This window comes from Rhinatrema bivittatum, chromosome 7 (genome assembly GCF_901001135.1).
Source record: "Rhinatrema bivittatum chromosome 7, aRhiBiv1.1, whole genome shotgun sequence".
In the NCBI taxonomy this organism is placed as follows: Eukaryota; Metazoa; Chordata; class Amphibia; order Gymnophiona; family Rhinatrematidae; genus Rhinatrema; species Rhinatrema bivittatum.
In genome coordinates this window covers 107,612,693-107,633,927 of record NC_042621.1, presented here as the reverse complement: position 1 = coordinate 107,633,927, position 21,235 = coordinate 107,612,693, and the positions used below count along the sequence as shown (strand labels likewise).

General features: G+C 48.1%; 1 protein-coding gene across 1 annotated transcript in view; it reads left to right on the top strand.

Moving 5' to 3' along the window:
* Nucleotides 1-2,377: 2,377 nt before the first annotated feature.
* Nucleotides 2,378-21,235, top strand: part of LOC115095354 (beta-microseminoprotein-like) — a 62,367-nt gene continuing 43,509 nt past the window's right edge. Inside the window, exon 1 of the mRNA XM_029608899.1 lies at nucleotides 2,378-2,491. Coding sequence (XP_029464759.1) covers nucleotides 2,489-2,491 — 3 coding nt within the window. The 5' untranslated portion in view covers nucleotides 2,378-2,488. The remainder of the gene's footprint in view (nucleotides 2,492-21,235) is intronic.

Genomic DNA, 21,235 nt, shown 5'->3' with positions numbered 1-21,235 from the left:
AAGATGGCCGCCTGCACGGGGAAAGCGTGCAATTGGCCGCTCAAGACGCTTTCCCCGTGCAGGCGGCCATCTTGTTGGGAGGAGCTACGGGAGCCAGATCGTGTTCCTGCTCATGGCTGGCTGCAAAAAAGTAAGTTTTTTGCCGGCGTCCGGGCTGGGGGAAAGCTTCACCGTTGCTAGTGTCCCCCCTCCTCCCGGAGCAAGGCGGCTTTTCCGCCCTGCTCCGAGAGGAGGGGGGACACTGAAAAGTCGTTTCGCCGCTGTCTTCGCCGTTGCTTCGCCGCTGTCAGTGTCCCCCCTCCTCCCGGAGCAAGGCGGCTTTTCGCGCCCTGCTCCGAGAGGAGGGGGGACACTGAAAAGTCGTTTCGCCGTTGCTTCTGCGCTGTCAGTGTCCCCCCTCCTCCCGGAGCAAGGCGGCTTTTCCGCCCTGCTCTGAGAGGAGGGGGGACACTGAAAAGTCGTTTCGCCGCTGTCTTCGCCGCTGCTTCGCCGCTGTCAGTGTCCCTCCTCCTCCCGGAGCAAGGCGGCTTTTCGCGCCCTGCTCCGAGAGGAGGGGGGACACTGACAAGTCGTTTCGCCGTTGCTTCTGCGCTGTCGCCGCCGTTGCTTCCTGGTATCTGTCATTTCAAATGACATTTGAAATGACAGATACCAGCGTGGCGTGAAGCCTTAGGCCCGCGCACCCAGGATCCTGTATAGGCGCTCTATCCAGTATCCTGGGTTGCGCGGGCCTAAGGCTTTTCGGACGCGGCTTACATTTACATATAATTAGGCTTCAGGATCGAGCGGTAGGTGAGCTGCACTGTGCGGACGGTAACCGCGGGTGCCGTAGGCACTAACGCAGCTCTTCCTACCGCTCGGTACTGGATAGGCCTGAGTGGCAGCAATCTCGTTCTCCGTGATGTGAACAGGCTGTTCCTGCTGCCAAGGCTCTCCCTTAAGTGACAGCTTGTTGCTTTTTTTTTTGTTTTAAATCTTTTTATTAGTTTTTTAGAACATAATGGACAAACAGAACCACTAATACAAAGGTAAACATGGCTGTATAACAAATATAACATTATATGATAGTAAATGACAGTAAATAATTGAGAGCGGACACCCTTGATAGTAATAATTAATACTATTCACATATGTCAACTAATCGAAACGGGAGCTTAGTGTTCCCTCTCCGTCCTCAACATGCCATGAATGTGGAAAAACAAATGAGAAATACTGTACTGTCCAAAACCCCCCGTCCCCAACCCCCCAACCCTACCCCCCTACCCCCCTCCCATCGGACAGCAAGAAGCAACAAGGTATTGTCTATTGGTATATGTTCCAAAAATACACAATATTGAGGGTATAAGCAAGGCATCTAATAAACCCAGATTAGTTTACGTGGCCAGAAGCCAAGCAACCAATGAGTATTGAAGTGAGAGCTCTCCCGTTAAAGTGGTAGGAAAGTCCACTAATCTAACTTAAGAGAAGGGAATATCCTTGTGCTGGTGGTTGAGGAATAATCCCCATATCTTAGAATACTCCTCTTTCTTGCGGACAGTTTGTGTGTTGGCCGTCATACCTTCGAAAGCTGCCAAGTTAAGCATCTTGTTCAACCAGTGTTTATATTGTGGGGGTTCAGCAGACAGCCAATTCGCCAGAATGGCCTGTTTGGCCAGCAGACCTGCCTTATTCACAAATAGGGTACAGTGTATGTTAGGGCGATCAGATGTGGTACCGCTGTAGCCGATCAACCACAATTGCGGCGATTTGGGTAGGGGTCTGTCCCACACCGTAGAGCAAAGGGAATGTATCTGGTCCCAGAAGGCCCGTAGTGCTGTACATGACCAGAAACTGTGTATGAGATCACCCTGTCCTGCGTTACATTTGAGACATTGAGAGGATTCACTGATGCCCATTCTGTGAGCAGTGGCTTTGGTGACATATAATTGCCATATGAATTTAAACTGAAGTTCTCGCAAGATGACGTTATCGGTAAGGCTTCTCATAGCATTAAGATATTTTTTAACAATAACGGGAGTAACTTGCACCCCCTCAATACCATTCCATTTTTCACTAATAACATCAAAGACTGTTGTTCCTACCAGATGGCTCAGTACTTTAGAAAATAGGGAACAAGACATTCTCCATCTAAGTTTGAATCCAAGAAGCCCCTCTAAATGTGACCGATGTGTTCGTGATATCAGGTGTAATCCATGAGTATAAATATAATGTCTAAGTTGAAGGAATGCAAAAAAATCTTGAGATGGAAGCTCAAAAAGGGCTTGGAGGTCTTGAAAGCTGTAGATAGAATTGGTGTCAGTGTGTACTGCTTGTAGTACATGTGTTAGGCCAGCTTGTTGCTTTTAATTGTTACCATTTAGTGAAATGCCTTTGGAGGGCAGGTGTTTGCTTGGTGATGTGCTGCACACCCCTTTTCTCATGCTGTATATAAAATCCACCAGCCCAGAGCTGAAGTGTCAGCATTCCCCAGAAGCTGAAGTGCCTCAGCATGGTAAGTCCCAGCACTTATTCTTTATTGAAATGTGTTTGCTTTTCAGTCATAAAACAGAATACTTTGGTGGTTGTGATATCTCTCAAGCAAATTCCTTTTCTTTCCTTGCTTTAGAACCTGTGATATTTACTGACAAACAGCTCTTATGTTTCAATGCACCTCTGTATGAACATTCAGATCCTTTCTTCAGACATCTTTAGATCTTCCAAGAATCAATATAGTGACAAAAACACTTTTTTCTGAGGCAGTCTGCTCTGACCCAGCTTATGTCACTGTGGCCCAGGAGACTCACACTGGGAGACTCCTGTCTGTTGGAATCAGTGAGGCCCGAGTACATTGAGGGGAATTTTCAAATAGTTTGCATATTTCAAAAGTATGCAGGCACTTTTAGCCGGGGTAGTTTGCAGGCTGTTATACCCCTAAGTTATACCAGTTTTGAAAGAAAGCTTACACGCGTGACTTTGCTTTGAGTATTATCCATGAAAGCTTACCTCTGTAAGGTTTTTCAGGTAAACTTAGACACATGCTTTTCAAAATCAGTGTGTGAGTAAATGCAAACCCTGCTCCGACTCTGCTCCCAGAATGCTTCTACCCAGTACACTCAAAATGATGAGGTTCATATGAGCCGGACAACTTTCCAAAGGGCCATTTCTACTGGTAAAGCACTGTTTTACCCACAGAAGTCCCTGTGAAAATGAGTCTCCCTATACCGATTCTCACAGAGAGCATGAGCAGGAAGTTGATCTTTGAAAATGAGCATGAAGTATTCTTGCTAAAAGCACTCTCACACTTGCACCCACATTTTTTTGTGCTGGCAGCCGAGAGGGGTATATTAGCACATGTACAAGTGAAAATATCCCCTACACCCACTGCTTTCTCACCCATTGCTTTCTACTCCCAACCTGGACATGGCTCCAGCAATGCTGATAGTCTGCAGGCTATGGTAATGCAGCTGGGCAGAAGAGGAAAAGTTATAGCTAAGCCCTTTTACCCAAGTAAATGGCTTTAAAAATTGTCCACAAGCTCAGATGGTTACCACTTCTAGAATTACCACCGAGGCACCAATGTAGTACAACCTAAGCTAAAACCTGCACTAATGTTTAGTGCAGATTTTACTTTACTCATAAGTTTTATATTTTGTTAGTTTTGACTGTTTATAAATATTTATTATTCTGTATGTACTGATGTAATCCACACTGTTCATAATTATGGATTTTTCAGAATATAAGTATTTGATAAAATAAAATAGACCCCTGTAGTACTGCAATCGCAAGATGCAGTAAGCCAATGGGATGCAAATTGCACTAATTATAAAAGTGCTAAAAAAACCAAAACGTGAGTTAAACTAAAAATCTGCACTACTTCAGAAAAATGCTGTAAAAAGAAGAGTTAAGGACATAAGTCCTGAAAGTGGGATGGAGTGTGACCAAAATGGCCATGCAATCGAGATTGGTGCTGTGCATCCTGACCTGGGCACAGTCTCACATGCAAAGCCATTTGGGCAAGGCTTGCCAAGTGAAATCAAAGGGTAAGCTCAGTGGGATGAGTGCCTCAGCTGAATAGTATACACTTTGGCACTGAGCATTTTAACTAGGGTACAAAAGAGTGCAAACTGGTCAGCTGTAGGCGTCCGCCCCAGAGGTGTGCCCTTTCATTTCACTTGGCATTCCTTGCCCAAATGGCCTTGCATGTGAAAATGTGCCCAAGTTGTGATGCGGTCTTCCACGGAAGGTCATTATGCCACAGTACAAGTACATACTGTTCATCTGTTGGTGCCCACCCCAGATAGCTTACACATTGAACTTGCCATGCCTTGTCAAAATGACTTTCCAAGAATGTGCCCAAAAGCAGGATGCACAGTGCAAATCTTCCATGCAATGCCATTTTGGCTAGGTATGGAAAATAAAATCAAAGCATAAGCTATCTGGAATAGGCACCTTCAGCTAATAAGCTCTCTAGGGTGGGTACCTATAGCAGAAAAGTACACCAAAGTTAGGATGTACAGTACAGCTGTATGTGCCCATCCCGAGAGCTTATACTGGAAATTAAATTCCTGGGTTCACGGTGTAGTAAACTCACTTTCCTAGCGTGTAGCAGATGGACTCAGGACCAATGGGTATAGTGTACTCCTCATAGCAGTTGGAGACGGATCAGATTTCAATCTGACGTCAGCCCTAGTACATATACCCCTGCAGAAAGTGCAGCTCTTTAGTATTTTCCGTTTCCATAGCACTTAGGGACTACCTGCACGCTCTCACAGCGTTAGAACAAATTCAACGGAGAAAACCCAAATTCAGAAGAAAACCTACCTCTAAAGACAAGCCCCGCTCTCCTGCGGTGATACCCTTGGGTCCCTCCCCCAGTTGAGAATTCCCGAGGTGATTTCCGTGGTCCCTCGGAGGTAAGCCTCGGTCCGGCAGCCGATCCACGGCGGGGACCTTGCCCCCGATCTCTGGCACGGCTGAGAGGCAGCAGGTGCATCCTCGAGCGTGGCAGTGAAGGTATTTGCCCTCTCCCCCTGCAGCCAGAGACTGCCCGGAACGAAACCAGGAAGCACCAAAGACAAGGTAATGTAGAAATCTTCTTCATAGACACTCCGGTCTCCGAGGTTCGAGGAATTGCACAGGTCGCCGGCCGGGACCAGTGCCGCCCGGTTGATCCGCCCTAGCAGGGCCAGGCCCCGGTTAGAGCCAAGGGTCCTCCCAGGTAGAGACCCTCTGAGGTGGTCACCGTCACCATTTTGGCCCTATTCGCTGCTCTGTCCACCGTCTCAATCCGGGCGCACAAGGCTAGCTAGGCGCACAAAATACATGTGCGCATAAAGTTACATGCACAAGTGCGCGCATCGCGCGCTTACTGGGCTGGGCGCACACCTGCGTGCACACAACCCGCACGCACATCTTAGACGCACCGAAGCGCATAAGGATTTATGCGCCTATATCCATGGCACCACCGGAAACGGAGATCAAGGCTCAAGGCCTCTGCCCTGCATGCCACATCAAAGCCACACAAAACAAAGAGGCCAACGCCCTGGGAGATCCAGTCCAGGGCCAAGTACTAGCTCCTCAATGAGTACCCCGGACCTAGCAAATTCCAGCGGGACACCCCCTCAAACGGGGACCTCCAGGGACACAGCACCCCCCAGCTTGGACCCAGCGTCTATCTCATGGGTGGAATTCTTCAAAGGCCTACACACCTTCGTTCACATGCAGCCGGAGCCTCCGGCTAAACAGCCACAGCCTCCACCAGAAGACCTTTATGCTCCAGGCCCCTCTAGGCCCAGACAAATGTTTCCACCACCCAGAAGCCCCACCTACGGGGACACGGACAACTCTGAAGAGGAATCAGAGCCCCTAGAAGAGGGGGAACTCCCCCTCGGGGACAGAGCCTCACCAAACCATGAGACGCTTCTTCACCAAGGATGAGCTCCCAGACCTAGTCACCCACAGCCTGAAGGAGCTTGCTATCCCGGGCACAAGTGCTTCCAGGGAGCCTAAGACGAATCCCCTGCTAGTGGGACTCCGCCAGACCTCTCGCCATTTCCCTCTGTTACAAGCCGTCCAGCAGTTAATTGACCTGGAATAGAGTGCTCCAGAGTCCACATTCAAAGGGGGACGAGCTATGGCAGCCATGTACCCCCTGGACCCGGCGGCCAAAGACTTTCTGACATACCCAAAAGTGGATGCCATGGTCTGCGCGGTCTTGAAGCGCAGTACTATCCCAGTGGAGGGAGGTGCAGCGCTCAAAGATGCTCATGACCGATGTCTGGAATCCATCCTTAAACAGTCCTTTGACGTCGCCGCTATGTCCCTACAAATAGCGGCCTGCTGCACCGTGGTAACACGTGCCTGCCTATCACAGACTAGGAGCAACATCCGTGGGGAAGCCATGGAACCAGCAGTATCATTCCTTGCGGATGCTGCTTCCGATCTGGTGCGCACAGCGGCCAGAGGAGTGTCATCAGCTGTGGCAGCCAGGAGGCAACTCTGGTTCCGAAGCTGGTCGGCCGACGCATCTTCCAAAATGCGACTCACAAGGATGCCCTTCAAAGGATCCCTCCTGTTCGGCAGCGAACTAGAGACACTGGCTAACAAATGGGGCAAGTCCCCATTGCCGCGACTACCGGAGGACAGGAATAAGAAAAATCAGCGACCCTTCCCCTGGTCCTCTGGGGCAGAGGTTCACAGCGCTTCAACCCATACAGAAATAATTATCAAGCGCCCCCGCCCTACAGGCAGGAACCAGTCCTTTCGGAACAAGCACAACAAAAGGGGAACCAGCTCGGGTCCAGGCCCCAGCCGCACCCCACGATGAGATTCAGCCGACCCATCCAAGGGAAGAAGCCATAGGGGGCAGACTAGCCCTATTCTAACACAGATGGGTCGAGATAACTTCGGACAAGTGGGTCCTAACCATCATTCGAGAGGGGTACTACCTGGATTTCCTACGAACCCCTCCGGACAAGTTCGTGGAATCCCCCTGCCACGACCCCTTCAAGAGGGTGGCAGTGGAAGCTACACTGTTCAGACTACTGGCCCTCGAGGCCATAACCCCACTGCCCCCACAAGAAATAAATACTGGGCCTTATTCCATTTATTTTATCGTCCCAAGAGGGGTCGTTCAGGCCCATCCTGGACCTCAAGTCGGTCAACCGCCACCTGAGGATTCCCCACTTCCGCATGGAAACCCTACACTCTGTAATAAGGGCGATACAACCGGGAGAGTTTCTCACATCCCTGGATCTTTCGGAAGCCTACCTAAACATCCCGATCCATCAGGGACATCAGCGCTTCCTATGCTTCAAAATCCTGGACCGTCACTACCAGTTCCGGGCACTACCCTTCGGGTTAGCCACAGCACCCCAGACGTTCACCAAGATCATAGTGGTGGTGGCGGCAACACTGAGGAAGGAAGGAATCCTCGTACACCCTTACCTAGACGATTGGCTGATCAGGGTGAAATCCCCAGAGGAAAGTCACCAGGCAACCAACAGAGTCAACACTCTATTGGAGAGCCAACACAAACAAGAGTTGTCTGCAGCCCTCACAGTTCGACACCAAAGAAGACAAGGTCAGCCTGACTCCCACAAGGAGATCAAAACTGAAGAACCGGTTACAAATCCTGCTGAACGAACCTCGCCCCACGGCATGGGATTACCTGCAAGTCCTCGGTCTGATGGCATCCACACTGGAAGTAGTGCCATGGGCGCGAGCTCACATGAGACCCATACAACGCTCACTTCTATCGCGATGGAATCCACTGTCTCAGAACTACGCCGCACGTCTACCACTCCCAGGCAGAGTTCAGATCCAGCTACGATGGTGGCTGCAGGTCAGCCACCTGAGCCAGGGAACAAGACTATCTTCACCAACCTGGACCCTGCTCACCACAGACGCCAGCCTACGAGGATGGGGAGCACACTGCGAGGAGCTAACCGCCCAAGGGCAGTGGAACACAGAAGAGTCGGGATGGAACATCAACTGCCTAGAAGCGCGGGCGGTCAGACTAGCCTGCCTACGGTTCGTTCACAGACTCTGGGACAAACTGGTCAGAGTAATGTCGGACAACGCCACAACAGTGGCCTACATCAACCATCAGGGGGGAACCAGAAGCCAACAGGTGTCTCTGGAAATAGACCCCCTAATGTCGTGGGCGGAAGTAAATCTCCAGGAGATCTCGGCCGTCCACATCGCCGGGAAAGACAACATCACGGCAGACTACCTCAGCAGAGAAAGTCTAGACCCAGGAGAATGAAAGCTGTCGACAGCAGCGTTCCAAATGATAGTGAACCGGTGGAGAACACCAAACATGGACCTTCTGGAAAACTGGTCCAACGCCCAAGTACCCAGGTACTTCAGCCGCAGGTGCGAACCTCAGTCCCTGGGGATCGATGCCCTGGTACAGACCTTGCCACAGGGGACTCTATTATACGCCTTCCCGCCATGGCCCCTATTGGGCGCATGGCGGGAAGGCGTATAATAGATACAGCTACACAGGGGACTAGTACTTCTGGTGGACCCGGACTGGCCAAGAAGACCGTGGTACACAGACATGAGAAGACTACTGGCAGGGACCCCCCTGCCACTGCCTCCACACAGAGACCTGCTTCAACAAGGGCCGATCCTCCACGAGGATCCAGCTCGCTTCTCTCTTACGGCCTGGCCATTAAGAGGGCTCGCCTGAGACAGAGCGGATACTCGGGGGCTGTAATTGACACCCTACTCCGAGCATGCAAGTTCTCCACATCTTTAACATACATAAGGATTTGGAGAGTATTCGAAGCCTGGTGCGAAGACCACAACATCATACCACGCTCAGTCAAAGTTCCCGCGATCTTGGAATTCCTACAGAATGGGCTACAGAAGGGTCTGTCCCTCAACTCCATCAAGGTACAGGTGGCCGCACTGTGTCATGCTACGGTACCAAGAGCGAGAGCAACAGCATAGCCTCTCACCCAGACGTTTCACGCTTCCCGAAAGGAGTCAAACACATCCGCCCACCCCTAAAGAGGCTGGTACCTCTTTGGAATTTCAACCTGGTCCTGGATTTTCTAGCAGAAGCTTCCTTCAGGCCCCTCCGCGGACTGTCTCTCCAACTATTAACTTTGAAGACAGCATTCCTGCTGGCAGTTTGTTCAGCCCGCCGCATTTCAGAACTACAAGCATTGTCCTGCTGTGAGCTGTTCTTCAGGCTCACCCCGGGAACCATCCAGCTACACACGGTCCCTTCGTTCCTTCCTAAAGTGGTGTCACATTTCCATCTTAACCAAACCATCTCACTACCATCGCCGGATGAGTTTAAGAATTCGGAAGAAGCTCATAGTCTACGCCACCTCAACATCGGCAGACTCCTATCCAGATACCTGGAAATGTCGGAACCGTACGAAAAACAGACCCCCTATTCGTCCTTCATAGCGGGAAGAGACAAGGGGAAGCAGCCTCGCAGACAACCATAGCCCGCTGGATCAAGGAAGTCATCAAGGCGGCCTACGTAGAAGCAGGTAAGCCGCCGCCTCTACAAGTCAAGGCCCATTCTACTACAGCCCAGGCAGTGTCCTGGGCAGAAACCAGAATGTTGTCACCCGCCGAGATTTGCAGGGCAGCAGCATGGTCCTCCATCCACACCTTCTCCAGGTTCTACCGCCTGGATGTTGAGGCTCGGGAGGACACGGCATTTGCTAGGGCAGTACTAAGTGGGTCATGGGCAGCCTCCCACCCGGTTCGGGACTAGCTTTTAAACATCCCGTTGGTCCTGAGTCCATCTGCTTCACGCTAGGAAATGGAGAAATTACTTACCTGATAATTTTGTTTTCCTTAGTGTAGACAGATGGACTCAGCATTCCACCCTTGGCTGCCGTTACTCATGGATTTTCGAATGATACAAGTGTAAGCCATGCTTTCCTTCACTTTGGACACCCATCCTGCCAGGTGTTGACGCTTTCCGGTTGAGGGCACTGGCGGTCTCCAGCTATAGCCAATTCAACCAGATCAAGTTAATCAAGTTATAAAGTTTAACCAAGTTATGAAGTTATTCAAGTTAATCAAATTAGTCAGTCACACATATATCCACAATGCTTTTCGAGGAGAATACTGAAGAGCTGCACTTCCTGCAGGGGTATATGTACTAGGGCTGACGTCAGATTGAAATCTGATCCATCTCCAACTGCTATCAGGAATACACTATACTCATTGGTCCTGAGTCCATCTGTCTACACTAAGGAAAATGAAATTATCAGGTATGTAATTTCTCCAATTCCCTGTAGTACTCAGATCAGTCCAGACTCCTGGGTTTTGCATCGCTGCCAGCAGATAGAGACAGTTTTCTGTCTCCAGCAGAAAAAACCTGCAGTCTGGAGAGATCTAATAAAATAAAATAGAGAAAAAGGAGAACATTTCCTTATCCTCCCAGGGGGTTCTGAGGTCCTGGTTTTGAGGCAGACGAGCAGCGGGTTGGTGACCCTTTTTGCTCGCCGATGAAGGTAACTTTTTGCTGTGCACTTCTGCTTCAGATGCACTTTTGGACCACGAGGCATGGCGCTCGGCACTTCTTGTTGCTTTTTCTGGGGATTGCACGGCAGACTTAATAGGCAGGGCCTATGCTCTGGGAGTGTAAAGGGAGAGGAGGGCTCTTCGGGTGCTTCTCTCCCTGCTCCTGGATGTGCTGTGGCGTCCTGAGTCTCCGGGCCTTCAGCGGGGGAGGCGAATTTTGGCACGGGAATGGTGGCCATTTTGTCAAGCACAGCAAGGCCAGCAGCAGCAGGTCATGCAGCAGGGAGATCCCCCTCCAACGCTATCCCCTGCATTATCCGTGTTTTCAGGAGACCAGAGTAATTCTGATGGGGAGGATCTTCTCAATTCTGCACATTTGGGTGCTGGTGATTTTCCCTTGGGAGGGGGATGAAGAGGATTCCCAGTTTTTTCCCCACTAATTTTGTCCTCTTATTGCATAAGGTGTAATTGGCCAAAAAGGCGGCTGTAGAACACAAGGCTAGGTTGGGGGGAAAGTCCAGGTCCCGGTCTGCCATGGAAGGGGCAGTTCCCTCCTGAGCGTTCGCAGGTCTTTGGGTCAGTTTTCAGCACCCAGGAATCCTCAGGGAGACTCAGGGCTCATGTTGTAGCTAGGAAGAAGAGGCATGCAAGATTACACATATTCTCAGAAAAGAGCCTCTGTATGTTTAATAGCCAGTTTCTGGTACGGTATTTGAAGATTATGAAATATTTCAGAAAGTCGGATCAACTATTTGGGCTTCATGATGAAGGTATACATGATGAATGCAGCTTCAGTTGTTCTCTAGTCGAAATTTGTCAACAGCAATATGGTTCTTCTTACACTACCTCTCCAAGCATTTGGACATTTGGGCCTAGATGGACCTGGTTTTCACACATTCTGTGTTGTCGTGTTTGTGGCCAGTCTCCTGCCCTTTTCGAGAGTAGATTTGGTACATCCCACTGGTGCAGATTGGCCTGCCTGAGTGCAGAGGAAGGAGAAATTACTATTTACCTAATAATTTCCTTCCCTCTAAGGAAGGCAGGTCAATCCACAACCCGCCCTGGGCTGCTTACTTGCTTTTAGTGCATCCCTTATATGTGGACGGCACAGAAGTGTTATTTCTGTCTGGTAAGTGACACATCCAATCCCTGAGATTAATGAATGTTAACTCTGTTGTCTGAACTCGGTGTTCTGAACTGGTTGGAAGCCTGAGTGGTTGACTGTTAATAGTCATGTTCAAAGCAGGAGTGCTTGTCTGTTCGTAGTCATGTTCGGGACATGAGTGGTTGACTGTTAATAGTCATGTTCAAGTATAATCAGTTTGTCCACAGTTTAGCTTTCCCTGAGAATACTGGTTGGCTGATATCGGGCAAGACTATTTGTCCATGACATGAGTGAGTCAGCTTTATTCCTTCTCCATCTTCTGGTAGGCGTGCATAACCCACTGGTGTGGTTTGGCCTGCCTTCCTTAGAGGAAACTATCAGGTAAGTAGTAATTTCTTCTTCCTCTTTCCCATTCTTGCTTTCTCCATCTCCCCTTCTCTTTTGCCTTTCGGCTCCTTTATTCCCTTCTTAAAGGGTTTTTGCCTTTCTTGTTCTTACCCCACCTCTTTCCCCTTGTCCTTAACTCCTTCCCCTCCCTTACTTGCCCTCTTTTTAGGGGGAAAAGGCATATTTCCAGGTCTTGAATTGGGGTCTGCTGGGTTTAAGGTGGGTGTGTTGTGTATCGAGCCACGGAATGGCTCAGAGAAGGCCCATTTTAGCTTCAATATAGCCTGCCATTTGGCCTCACTCCTGAGGATCCAGATTGGTCCTCAGGGGATTCAAAAGGAGTGTTGGGCCACCTCCCAGGTGTTCCCAGCATTTACATGGTGCAGAGGCCAAAGGAAAGTTTGGGATCCCAGAGGAGATTGATGAGTCCTGATACTGTTAGGTGTTAATGATGTTATCCCAGGACAAGCAGGATGCTAGTCCTCACATATGGGTGACATCGGTAATGGAGCCCTATGTACGGAAAAACTTCTTTAAAAGTTTCCATGAAAATTTTGAATGGCACCAGAGTGCCTACTGAGCATGCCCAGCATGCCATGATATTCCCTGCCACAGGGGTCTCCCTTCAGTCTTCTTTTTTCCGCGAAGCCGTTAGCATTGCGGGATAATTGGAGTCCTGAGGTGAATTTCACCTAGCGAAAAAAATTCGTATTTTCGGAAAAAATTTACTCGATCCGCAGGGGTTTCCCTTAGTATAACTTTTTCTGCTTTCGATTCCCGGCCGGGAACGATATTTTTGGGCTTATCGCCGTCGACGGCTGTCTGGCGCCATGGCCTCGGGCTTCAAAAAATGCCCAAATTGTGTGAGGACAATGTCGATAACCGACCCTCACTTCGAATGTGTTCTTTGCCTAGGCAAAGACCACAATATTCAAACATGTAAATCATGTGCGGAAATGACAGCTAAAGGTCGTCGTCTTCGGGCCGAAAAGATGGAGCAGTTATTCAACATCCAACTGCTTCCAAGGCCTTCGACCTCGGCGCAATCTTCTCTATCCGCTTCAGTTCGCCAACTCATGCTGAAGCAGAAACGTCCAGAGGCGGGAGATGCCTCAACACCATCCCCTTCGGTTTCTTCAAAAGCATCGACCTCGGGGAGTGAAAAGCAGAAAGAAAAACACCGCCACCGGCATCGGAGATGCCAGGTAACGATGACCGAGAATCCATCGGAAGCCACGGCCTCGCCAGCAAAGAAACCCCGGACGGGAACTGAGGCTCCGAGGCGTAGTGAAGGGCGATCCTCACCAATATCGGTGCCGGGCTCCATACCCCCTCAGGGCTCTGAGGAGGTATTGGCATCGCCAACACCGCCTCCCTCCACAGCTGCTCTGTTATCACCAGCTGTGAGAGTGGAACTTGACTCCTTTATTCGTCAAGCGGTGCAACAGGCTCTGCGCGATGCGATTCCGCCTCAGCCATCGACAACTCCACCGATGCCCGTTCCATCACCATCGATGCCGCAGACACCGACGAGAGCACGGGAACCGGTACCGATGCCTACTCCGGTACCTTCACCGGTACCTCCATCGATACCTCCACCGGTACCACCGATTCCTCCACCGGTGCCCACACCGATATCTCCGATGCCAACACCGGTGCCCAAGGAGGATGTATCCAGCTTACATCCAGTTTTCACCAAACTGGACACACTACTGGACATCCTCACAAAGAAAATTCCAATGGAACCGATTCCAGGCCCATCTGGAGTGCCAAGACCCCCAAGGCCTCGTTCTCCGGTCTTACCATCTCGTCCTATGCAGCCAATCCCTCATCACACACATGAGATACCTGTAGACACCAGCTCTGAATTTTCTTCTGATGAGGAAATATTTTCAGAGCCTTCTCCGCCAGATGACCACAGGAAATCACCTCCTGAGGACCTCTCTTTCACCAACTTTGTTAAAGAGATGGCTGACACCATTCCCTTTCCCATTCAAACAGAGGTGGATGCACGTCAGAAGACCTTGGAAGTCCTCCAGTTTGTGGACCCTCCCAAGGAAATGCTAGCAGTCCCTGTCCATGAGGTGTTCCAGGAACTGCAATATAGGATTTGGGAGCATCCAGGTTCGGTGTCAGCAGTTAATAAAAGAGCAGAGTCAACCTACCTAGTGCAACCTATTCCAGGGTTCCAGAAAATACAGTTGCCCCACCAATCAGTGGTCGTTGAATCCGCTCAGAAGAAGGCAAAGCGGCAAAAATCCCACTCCTCTGTACCACCTGGGAAAGAGAGTAGGCTTCTGGATAACCTGGGAAGGAAAATCTTTCAAGGTTCAATGCTGGTTTCAAAAATTTCATCCTATCAATTATATATGAACCAGTACCAAAGGAACCTTTGGAAACAGGTTCAAGAACTCTCTCTCTCTCTTCCTGAGCAATATCAGGAATCCTTACAGGACATAGTTCATAAAGGCCTCGACTCTGGTAAACACGAGGTTCGAGCAACCTATGATTGTTTTGAGACTGCTGCAAGGCTATCAGCATTGGGTATTGCGGCAAGAAGATGGGCATGGCTCAAAGCCTCTGATCTGCGCCCAGAAGTTCAAGAACATTTGGCAGATCTGCCTTGCTTGGGGGACAATCTCTTTGGTGAGAAAATAAAAGAAGCTGTGGCAACCCTAAAAGGACCACACTGAAACCTTGAAACAATTGTCTTCTCAACCACAAGAGACTCAGCCTTCTGCCAGGAAATTTCCAAGGCGTGACACTCGACGGCCTTATTATCGCCCACGTCGATATTACCCCCCAGCAGGTAGGCCAAGAACTAGCCGCCCAACACAAAGACAGCAGCCTAGACAAAGGCCTGCAAGGGCTCAACCACCTCCACAGACAGCCACTACATCTGGTTTTTGAAAAGCCCCAGAGAGCAGCAGCCAGATCAACCCATTCCCAGAAACACCAGTAGGAGGTCGAATACAATACTTCCACAACAATTGGACCTCCATCACCACCGACCAGTGGGTGTTGTCCATCACAACTCACGGTTACAGACTGGATTTCCTAACTATCCCAATAGAAAATCCACCACTTCAATCTTGGACAGTAAATCAACACTCCATAATTCTTCAAACAGAATTATCCACCCTTCTGAGAGCCAGGGCCATAGAACCAGTTCCTGGCCCTCAAAAGGGCAGAGGATTCTACTCCAGATATTTCCTCATTCCAAAGAAAACAGGAGGCCTTCGACCTATCCTAGACCTTAGAAATCTCAACAAATTTCTCAAAAAAGAAAAATTCAGAATGGTATCCCTAGGCACCATTCTACCTCTTCTTCAAAGGGGAGATTGGCTCTGCTCTCTGGATCTTCAAGATGCATACGCTCACATCCCCATCTTTCCTCCTCATCGCCAATACCTACGCTTTCGGGTACTGGATCAGCACTTCCAGTACAGAGTGCTACCATTCGGCCTTGCATCAGCACCACGGGTATTCACAAAATGCATGGCTGCAGCAGTGGCACACCTCCACAAGCAAAGAGTGCACATGTTCCCTTATCTGGACGATTGGCTCATCAAAAGTCAATCAAAAGAAGGAGCACTCACTTCTCTCAAGCTCACCATCCAAGTGCTTCACTCCTTGGGATTTCTCATCAACTACCAGAAATCCCATCTGTCACCAACTCATCTGATACAATTCATAGGTGCAGACCTGAATACTCAATAGCAACAGCTTTTCTTCCAAGAGACCGTGCTCAAACACTTGTCCTGTTGACTCACAATCTTCGCAACCAATTCCAGGTAATAGCTCACCAGTGCCTCATTCTTCTAGGGCACATGGCTTCCACAGTTCATGTCACTCCCATGGCCAGATTGACCATGCGACTACTACAATGGACACTCAAAGCTCAGTGGATACAAGCCACTCAACCAATGTCCACTCCCATTCATATCACACCAGAACTCAGATCTGCACTCCTCTGGTGGACATCAATGAACAACCTGCTCAAAGGCCTACCTTTCCAGCAACCAGTTCCACAAGTGACTTTGACTACAGATGCATCCACCTTAGGGTGGGGAGCACACATTGGTCATCTAAAGACACAAGGCAAGTGGACACAGCTCGAAGCCTCTTTTCAAATAAACTTTCTGGAGCTTCGAGCTATACGCTATGCGCTACATGCGTTCAAGGACTGCCTATCACACAAGACTGTTCTGATCCAAACGGACAACACGGTAGCCATGTGGTACATCAACAAACAAAGAGGGACAGGTTCTTATCTCCTTTGTCAAGCAGCAGCACAGATTTGGGACTGGGCCCTGACACACTCAATTCTTCTACGGGCCACCTACCTAGCAGGCATCCACAACACAGTAGCGGATCGCCTCAGTCGTCAATTCCAACCACACGAATGGTCCTTGGATCCAGCAATAGCATCCAAGATCTTTCAACGCTGGGGTCAACCGACGATAGACCTCTTTGCATCCCAGCTCAACTACAAAGTGAACAATTACTGCTCTCTACTCTGGCAGCAGAACAACCTACCAAAGGACGCATTTGCTCGCCATTGGAATTCAGGCCTGTTATACGCGTATCCACCGATACCACTCATAACCAAAACACTAGTGAAACTACAACAGGACAAAGGGACCATGATACTCATAGCCCCATATTGGCCTCGACAAGTATGGTTCCCCACACTGCTAGATCTCTCAGTCAAGGATCCAATTCGCCTGGGAGTAGCTCCCAATCTCATAACTCAGGAACAGGGTCAGTTGCGCCATCCCAACCTTCAATCCCTGTCCCTGACAGCATGGATGTTGAAAGCTTGATCTTACAGCCTCTCAACCTTCCATCCGCTATATCTCAAGTACTTATAGCTGCACGTAAACCTTCCACTAGAAAGAATTATTCCTACAAATGGAAACGGTTTACTCTGTGGTGCACTCAGAAAGATTTAGATCCTTTCACTTGCCCCACTACCTCGCTACTAGATTACCTTTACCACCTCTCAGACTCTGGTCTTAAGACGTCATCTGTAAGGGTACACTTAAGTGCAATCTCAGCTTATCATAACAAGCTAGGAGAAGCGCCTATCTCCACACAGCCTCTCATCAGTAAATTCATGAGAGGCCTAACTCACATTAAACCTCCAGTTCATTCCCCAAGCATACAATGGGACCTGAACGTAGTATTAACTAGACTTATGCGTTCTCCCTTTGAACCCATAAATACTTGTGACCTCAAATACCTTACTTGGAAAACGGTATTTCTCATAGCCATTACATCAGCCAGAAGGGTCAGTGAATTACAAGCATTAGTCACATACGAACCTTTCACAAAGTTTCTCCATGACAGGGTAGTCCTCCGGACACATCCAAAATTCCTTCCTAAGGTTGTCACGGAATTTCACTTGAACCAATCAATAGTTTTACCAACATTCTTTCCTAGGCCTCACTCTCACCAGGGAGAAAGAGCCTTACACACTTTAGACTGTAAGCGTGCGTTGTCCTTCTATTTAAACCGCACTACAGCCCAAAGAAAATCCAGTCAGCTGTTTGTATCCTATGATCCAAACAAACCAGGTAAAGCAGTGGGTAAGCATACTCTGTCAAACTGGTTAGCAGATTGCATACAATTTTGTTATGAAAAAGCAGGCCTTACTCTTCAAGGGCGAGTAAAAGCACACTCAGTAAGAGCAATGTCAACTTCAGTAGCACACCTACGCTCTGTACCTATTCTGGACATTTGCAAAGCAGCAACATGGAGTTCTCTTCATACCTTTGCAGCTCACTACTGCTTAGACAAAGAAGGAAGACAAGATTCAGCCTATGGACAATCCGTCTTAAAGAACTTATTTCCAGTATAACCCCAACTCCTTCTACATCCAACCTGCTGTGATTTCGGCTGATTCATTTCGACAACAATACTTCACTGTTACTCACCTCAAAATGACTCAGCCTCTAGCTTGCTAATCACCCATATGTGAGGACTAGCATCCTGCTTGTCCTGGGATAAAGCAAAATTGCTTACCTTGTAATAGGTGTTATCCCAGGACAGCAGGATGTAGTCCTCACGAAACCCACCCGCCACCCCGCGGAGTTGGGTCCGATACGTTTTATTATTTTATTTTTGGCTAACGCTTATTGCTACAAAACAAGACTGAAGGGAGACCCCTGTGGCAGGGAATATCATGGCATGCTGGGCATGCTCAGTAGGCATTCCGGTGCCATTCAAAAGTTTCATGGAAACTTTTAAAGAAGTTTTTCCGTACATAGGGCTCCATTACCGATGTCACCCATATGTGAGGACTACATCCTGCTGTCCTGGGATAACACCTATTACAAGGTAAGCAATTTTGCTTATTGTACTGTAAAGTTTTGGAAGTCCTGTCCCTAATCGTGAGTATGCTGTTACTAGAATCTGTGCTGCAAAGACCCAGACTGACTACCTGAACTGGAAGTAAGCCTTATTCCACTTGTGATTTAACTTCTCTTTAAGTTTATTTGCAGTGCATAAGTCAGGACTGTTCTTCTGTTTGTATCTCTGTTAAAACTACTATTGCAAAATAAATTCTGTATGTGGGCACTGAGGAGGTCTTCAGCTTAACATAAAGCTGGGAATTCCTTACTCTGTCTCCAGCGTTTGTAGCTGAGCTGGAAAAAAAATACAATTCTTTTTTTTTTTTTTTTTTTTTTTTTTAATTTTTTATTTCTCAAGTTTTTTCACATACAATATATGAAATAAGCACAAAGAAAATACGGTAACATAATAGGGCAACAAGGTTACACACCTTCTTCATTTTAAAGCATACAATATGCAACAAAGGAAATTATACCTTAATATAGGAAATTTGAGGGCAAGTAGAACAAAAGGAGCAAATAAGTTGCAATAAAGAATACTAGGAAAATGATAGGCAGGTACCCATTTTTCCTTTTGCCAATTACACTTCTGGAGTAATACTAGGATGTCCCACCAAGAAATCTCGCAGTTGTTTAGGGTCAAAGAAGATATAATTATTACTTTGATACCTAACACAGCCTTTACAGGGAAATTTTAATACAAAACGGGTCCCCATGCTTGTGACCCTTTCTTTTAAGGCAAGGAATTCCTTCCTGCGTAGCTGTGTTGATCTAGTAAGATCAGGATACACCCATATCTTTGCTCCATAAAATAGAGCTTGTCTATTTCGCAAAAATAATTTCAAAACGTGATTGCGCTCAGATATGAACGCAAAAGATATTAGCATTGATTTCCTTTCCTTTATTTCAGTTTCTATCGAGAGTTCCAATACTTGGGATATATCCAACGATGGTATTTCTTCTCTCTCTGCCTGTGTTGTCACTCCTGGGAGGTAGTAAGCTTTTGTACAAACTGGAAGAACCGCCTCTGGAAGCTTTAGTATTTCTTTTAAATATATTTTAAATAACTCAATAGGTGATATCACTCTAATCACTGGAAAGTTTAGTACACGCAGATTTAGTAATTTTGAGTTATTTTCAAGTTTCTCTATTTTCCTCTCCATAGCCGTTTCAGATATTATAAAATTTTCCTGCAATGTTTCTATTTTTTGCAGGCGTTCCTCGTGGCTCTGCAGTTTCCCTTCAAAACTTTTAACAGTTTCTTTATTCTCTTTAATTTGATTTTTAAGTTCAAAATTCGACTGTGCGATAGACTTTAGTGCAGAATCAATGGCTTTTAAGGCGTACCATACCTTTCCAAGGGTTACATCCTCAGGCAGTCCCAGATTAACACTAACCTCTGTGGTTTCTTGACGAGGTCCCTCCTGTACTCCAGAAGTTGCCGTTTGTTGTTTTCCTGGATTCCCCTCAGGGATAGTGTCTAATTCTCCAGTTATCACCTCAAATGTACCGCCGGGTTCTATACCTCTCGGGGCAGTAGTATCCACAACTACACCCCGGGTAATCACCTGTGCTCCGCCCGAGGCCTCAGAGTAAACCCCGCCTCGGGTCAGGTCCGGGAAGGAAAGAACACTCTGCGCGGGAGGTGTTGGCCGTAACGGCTCGCCAGGGCTAAGTGTGACATCCAGGGTCTGGGGGGAGTACGCATGCTCCTCCAGCGTTCCCCCAGCGACCGGCCCATATGGCGTCGTGGATACCCCCGTCAGGAAGCCCTCGATCCTCGGCTGAGAAGGACTTGGCATCGGGGAACTGGTCTGTGCTCCCCGAACCTTTCCCTTTCTTTTGGTGTGAGGCATTTTCAATAGGAATTAGTACGAAGGAAAAACGCCGTGGAGGAGCTCGCTTCCTGCACGTCCTATCTGGCGGCCATCTTGCCCCTCTATCTACAATTCTTAAATGGGTTTTTTGTTTTGTTTTTTTTGCTTTTGCAATCTGCAATCTTTGTGCTTTTTCTTTTAGACTGAAAAGAATCTAGCCCTGGCCTGAGGCTAGTTAAAAAATTAAATTGTGTAGTCAGTGCTCAGTCAGAGCTATTGTTTTATTGTATGAGTTATGGGTTTTTTTGTATATGGTGCTGGATTAAAAACTGCTACCTAAGCAACCTGCCACACTCTGATAGCTATTCTGCTTGTAAACTGTGCAACAATCCTGACTACAGTCCAGTCCCTGATTTATATTAGAATAAAGAGCTGTGACTTCAAGCTTGTAGAAACTATGATATACACTCTGCTTTCAAGACTTCCTTGTGCTGTGCTGCTATTTCCCTGAATTGAAGCCATGGGATTTTGGGGATTGTGACCCACATGCATGCATAGCATGTAAAGTTTTTGGAGGCAGCCCAAAGGAATTGCAGGACTATATTGAGGGGAGCCGCTACTGGTTCAGTGACACCTGGCTTGCCAAGAGTTATACTGAGGCAAGGAGAAGGCACCTTATTTTGTCAGCAGCTCCTAGACTGGTTCCCGACAATACCCCAAGGGGATTCTAAGACCTTCCTGGAAGCACTGAGCAGAGATCTGGAGATACTGAAACCCCACCAAACCCAGTCTATACGCCAGCTCCTACATCACCTCTTACAAGTGATATTTGTACTGTTGCCTTTACTACGCTATCCAGAGCCTTTTCATGGTGATAGAGAACAGCTTCAAAAATACCTGCACCAGTGCCTTGCCTGTATACAGCAACTTCTGCCACCAGTTAGACATGGGACCCTCTAAGTCAATGAGCTTTTTACACATATGGGAAGCCCTGGTGGGGGCCACTAAAAAAAAACTACTGGGCTTTACATAATTTTTAGGGATATTTTATTACCTTACTTCGGAGGTTTGGGAATACAGAAGAGAGAACT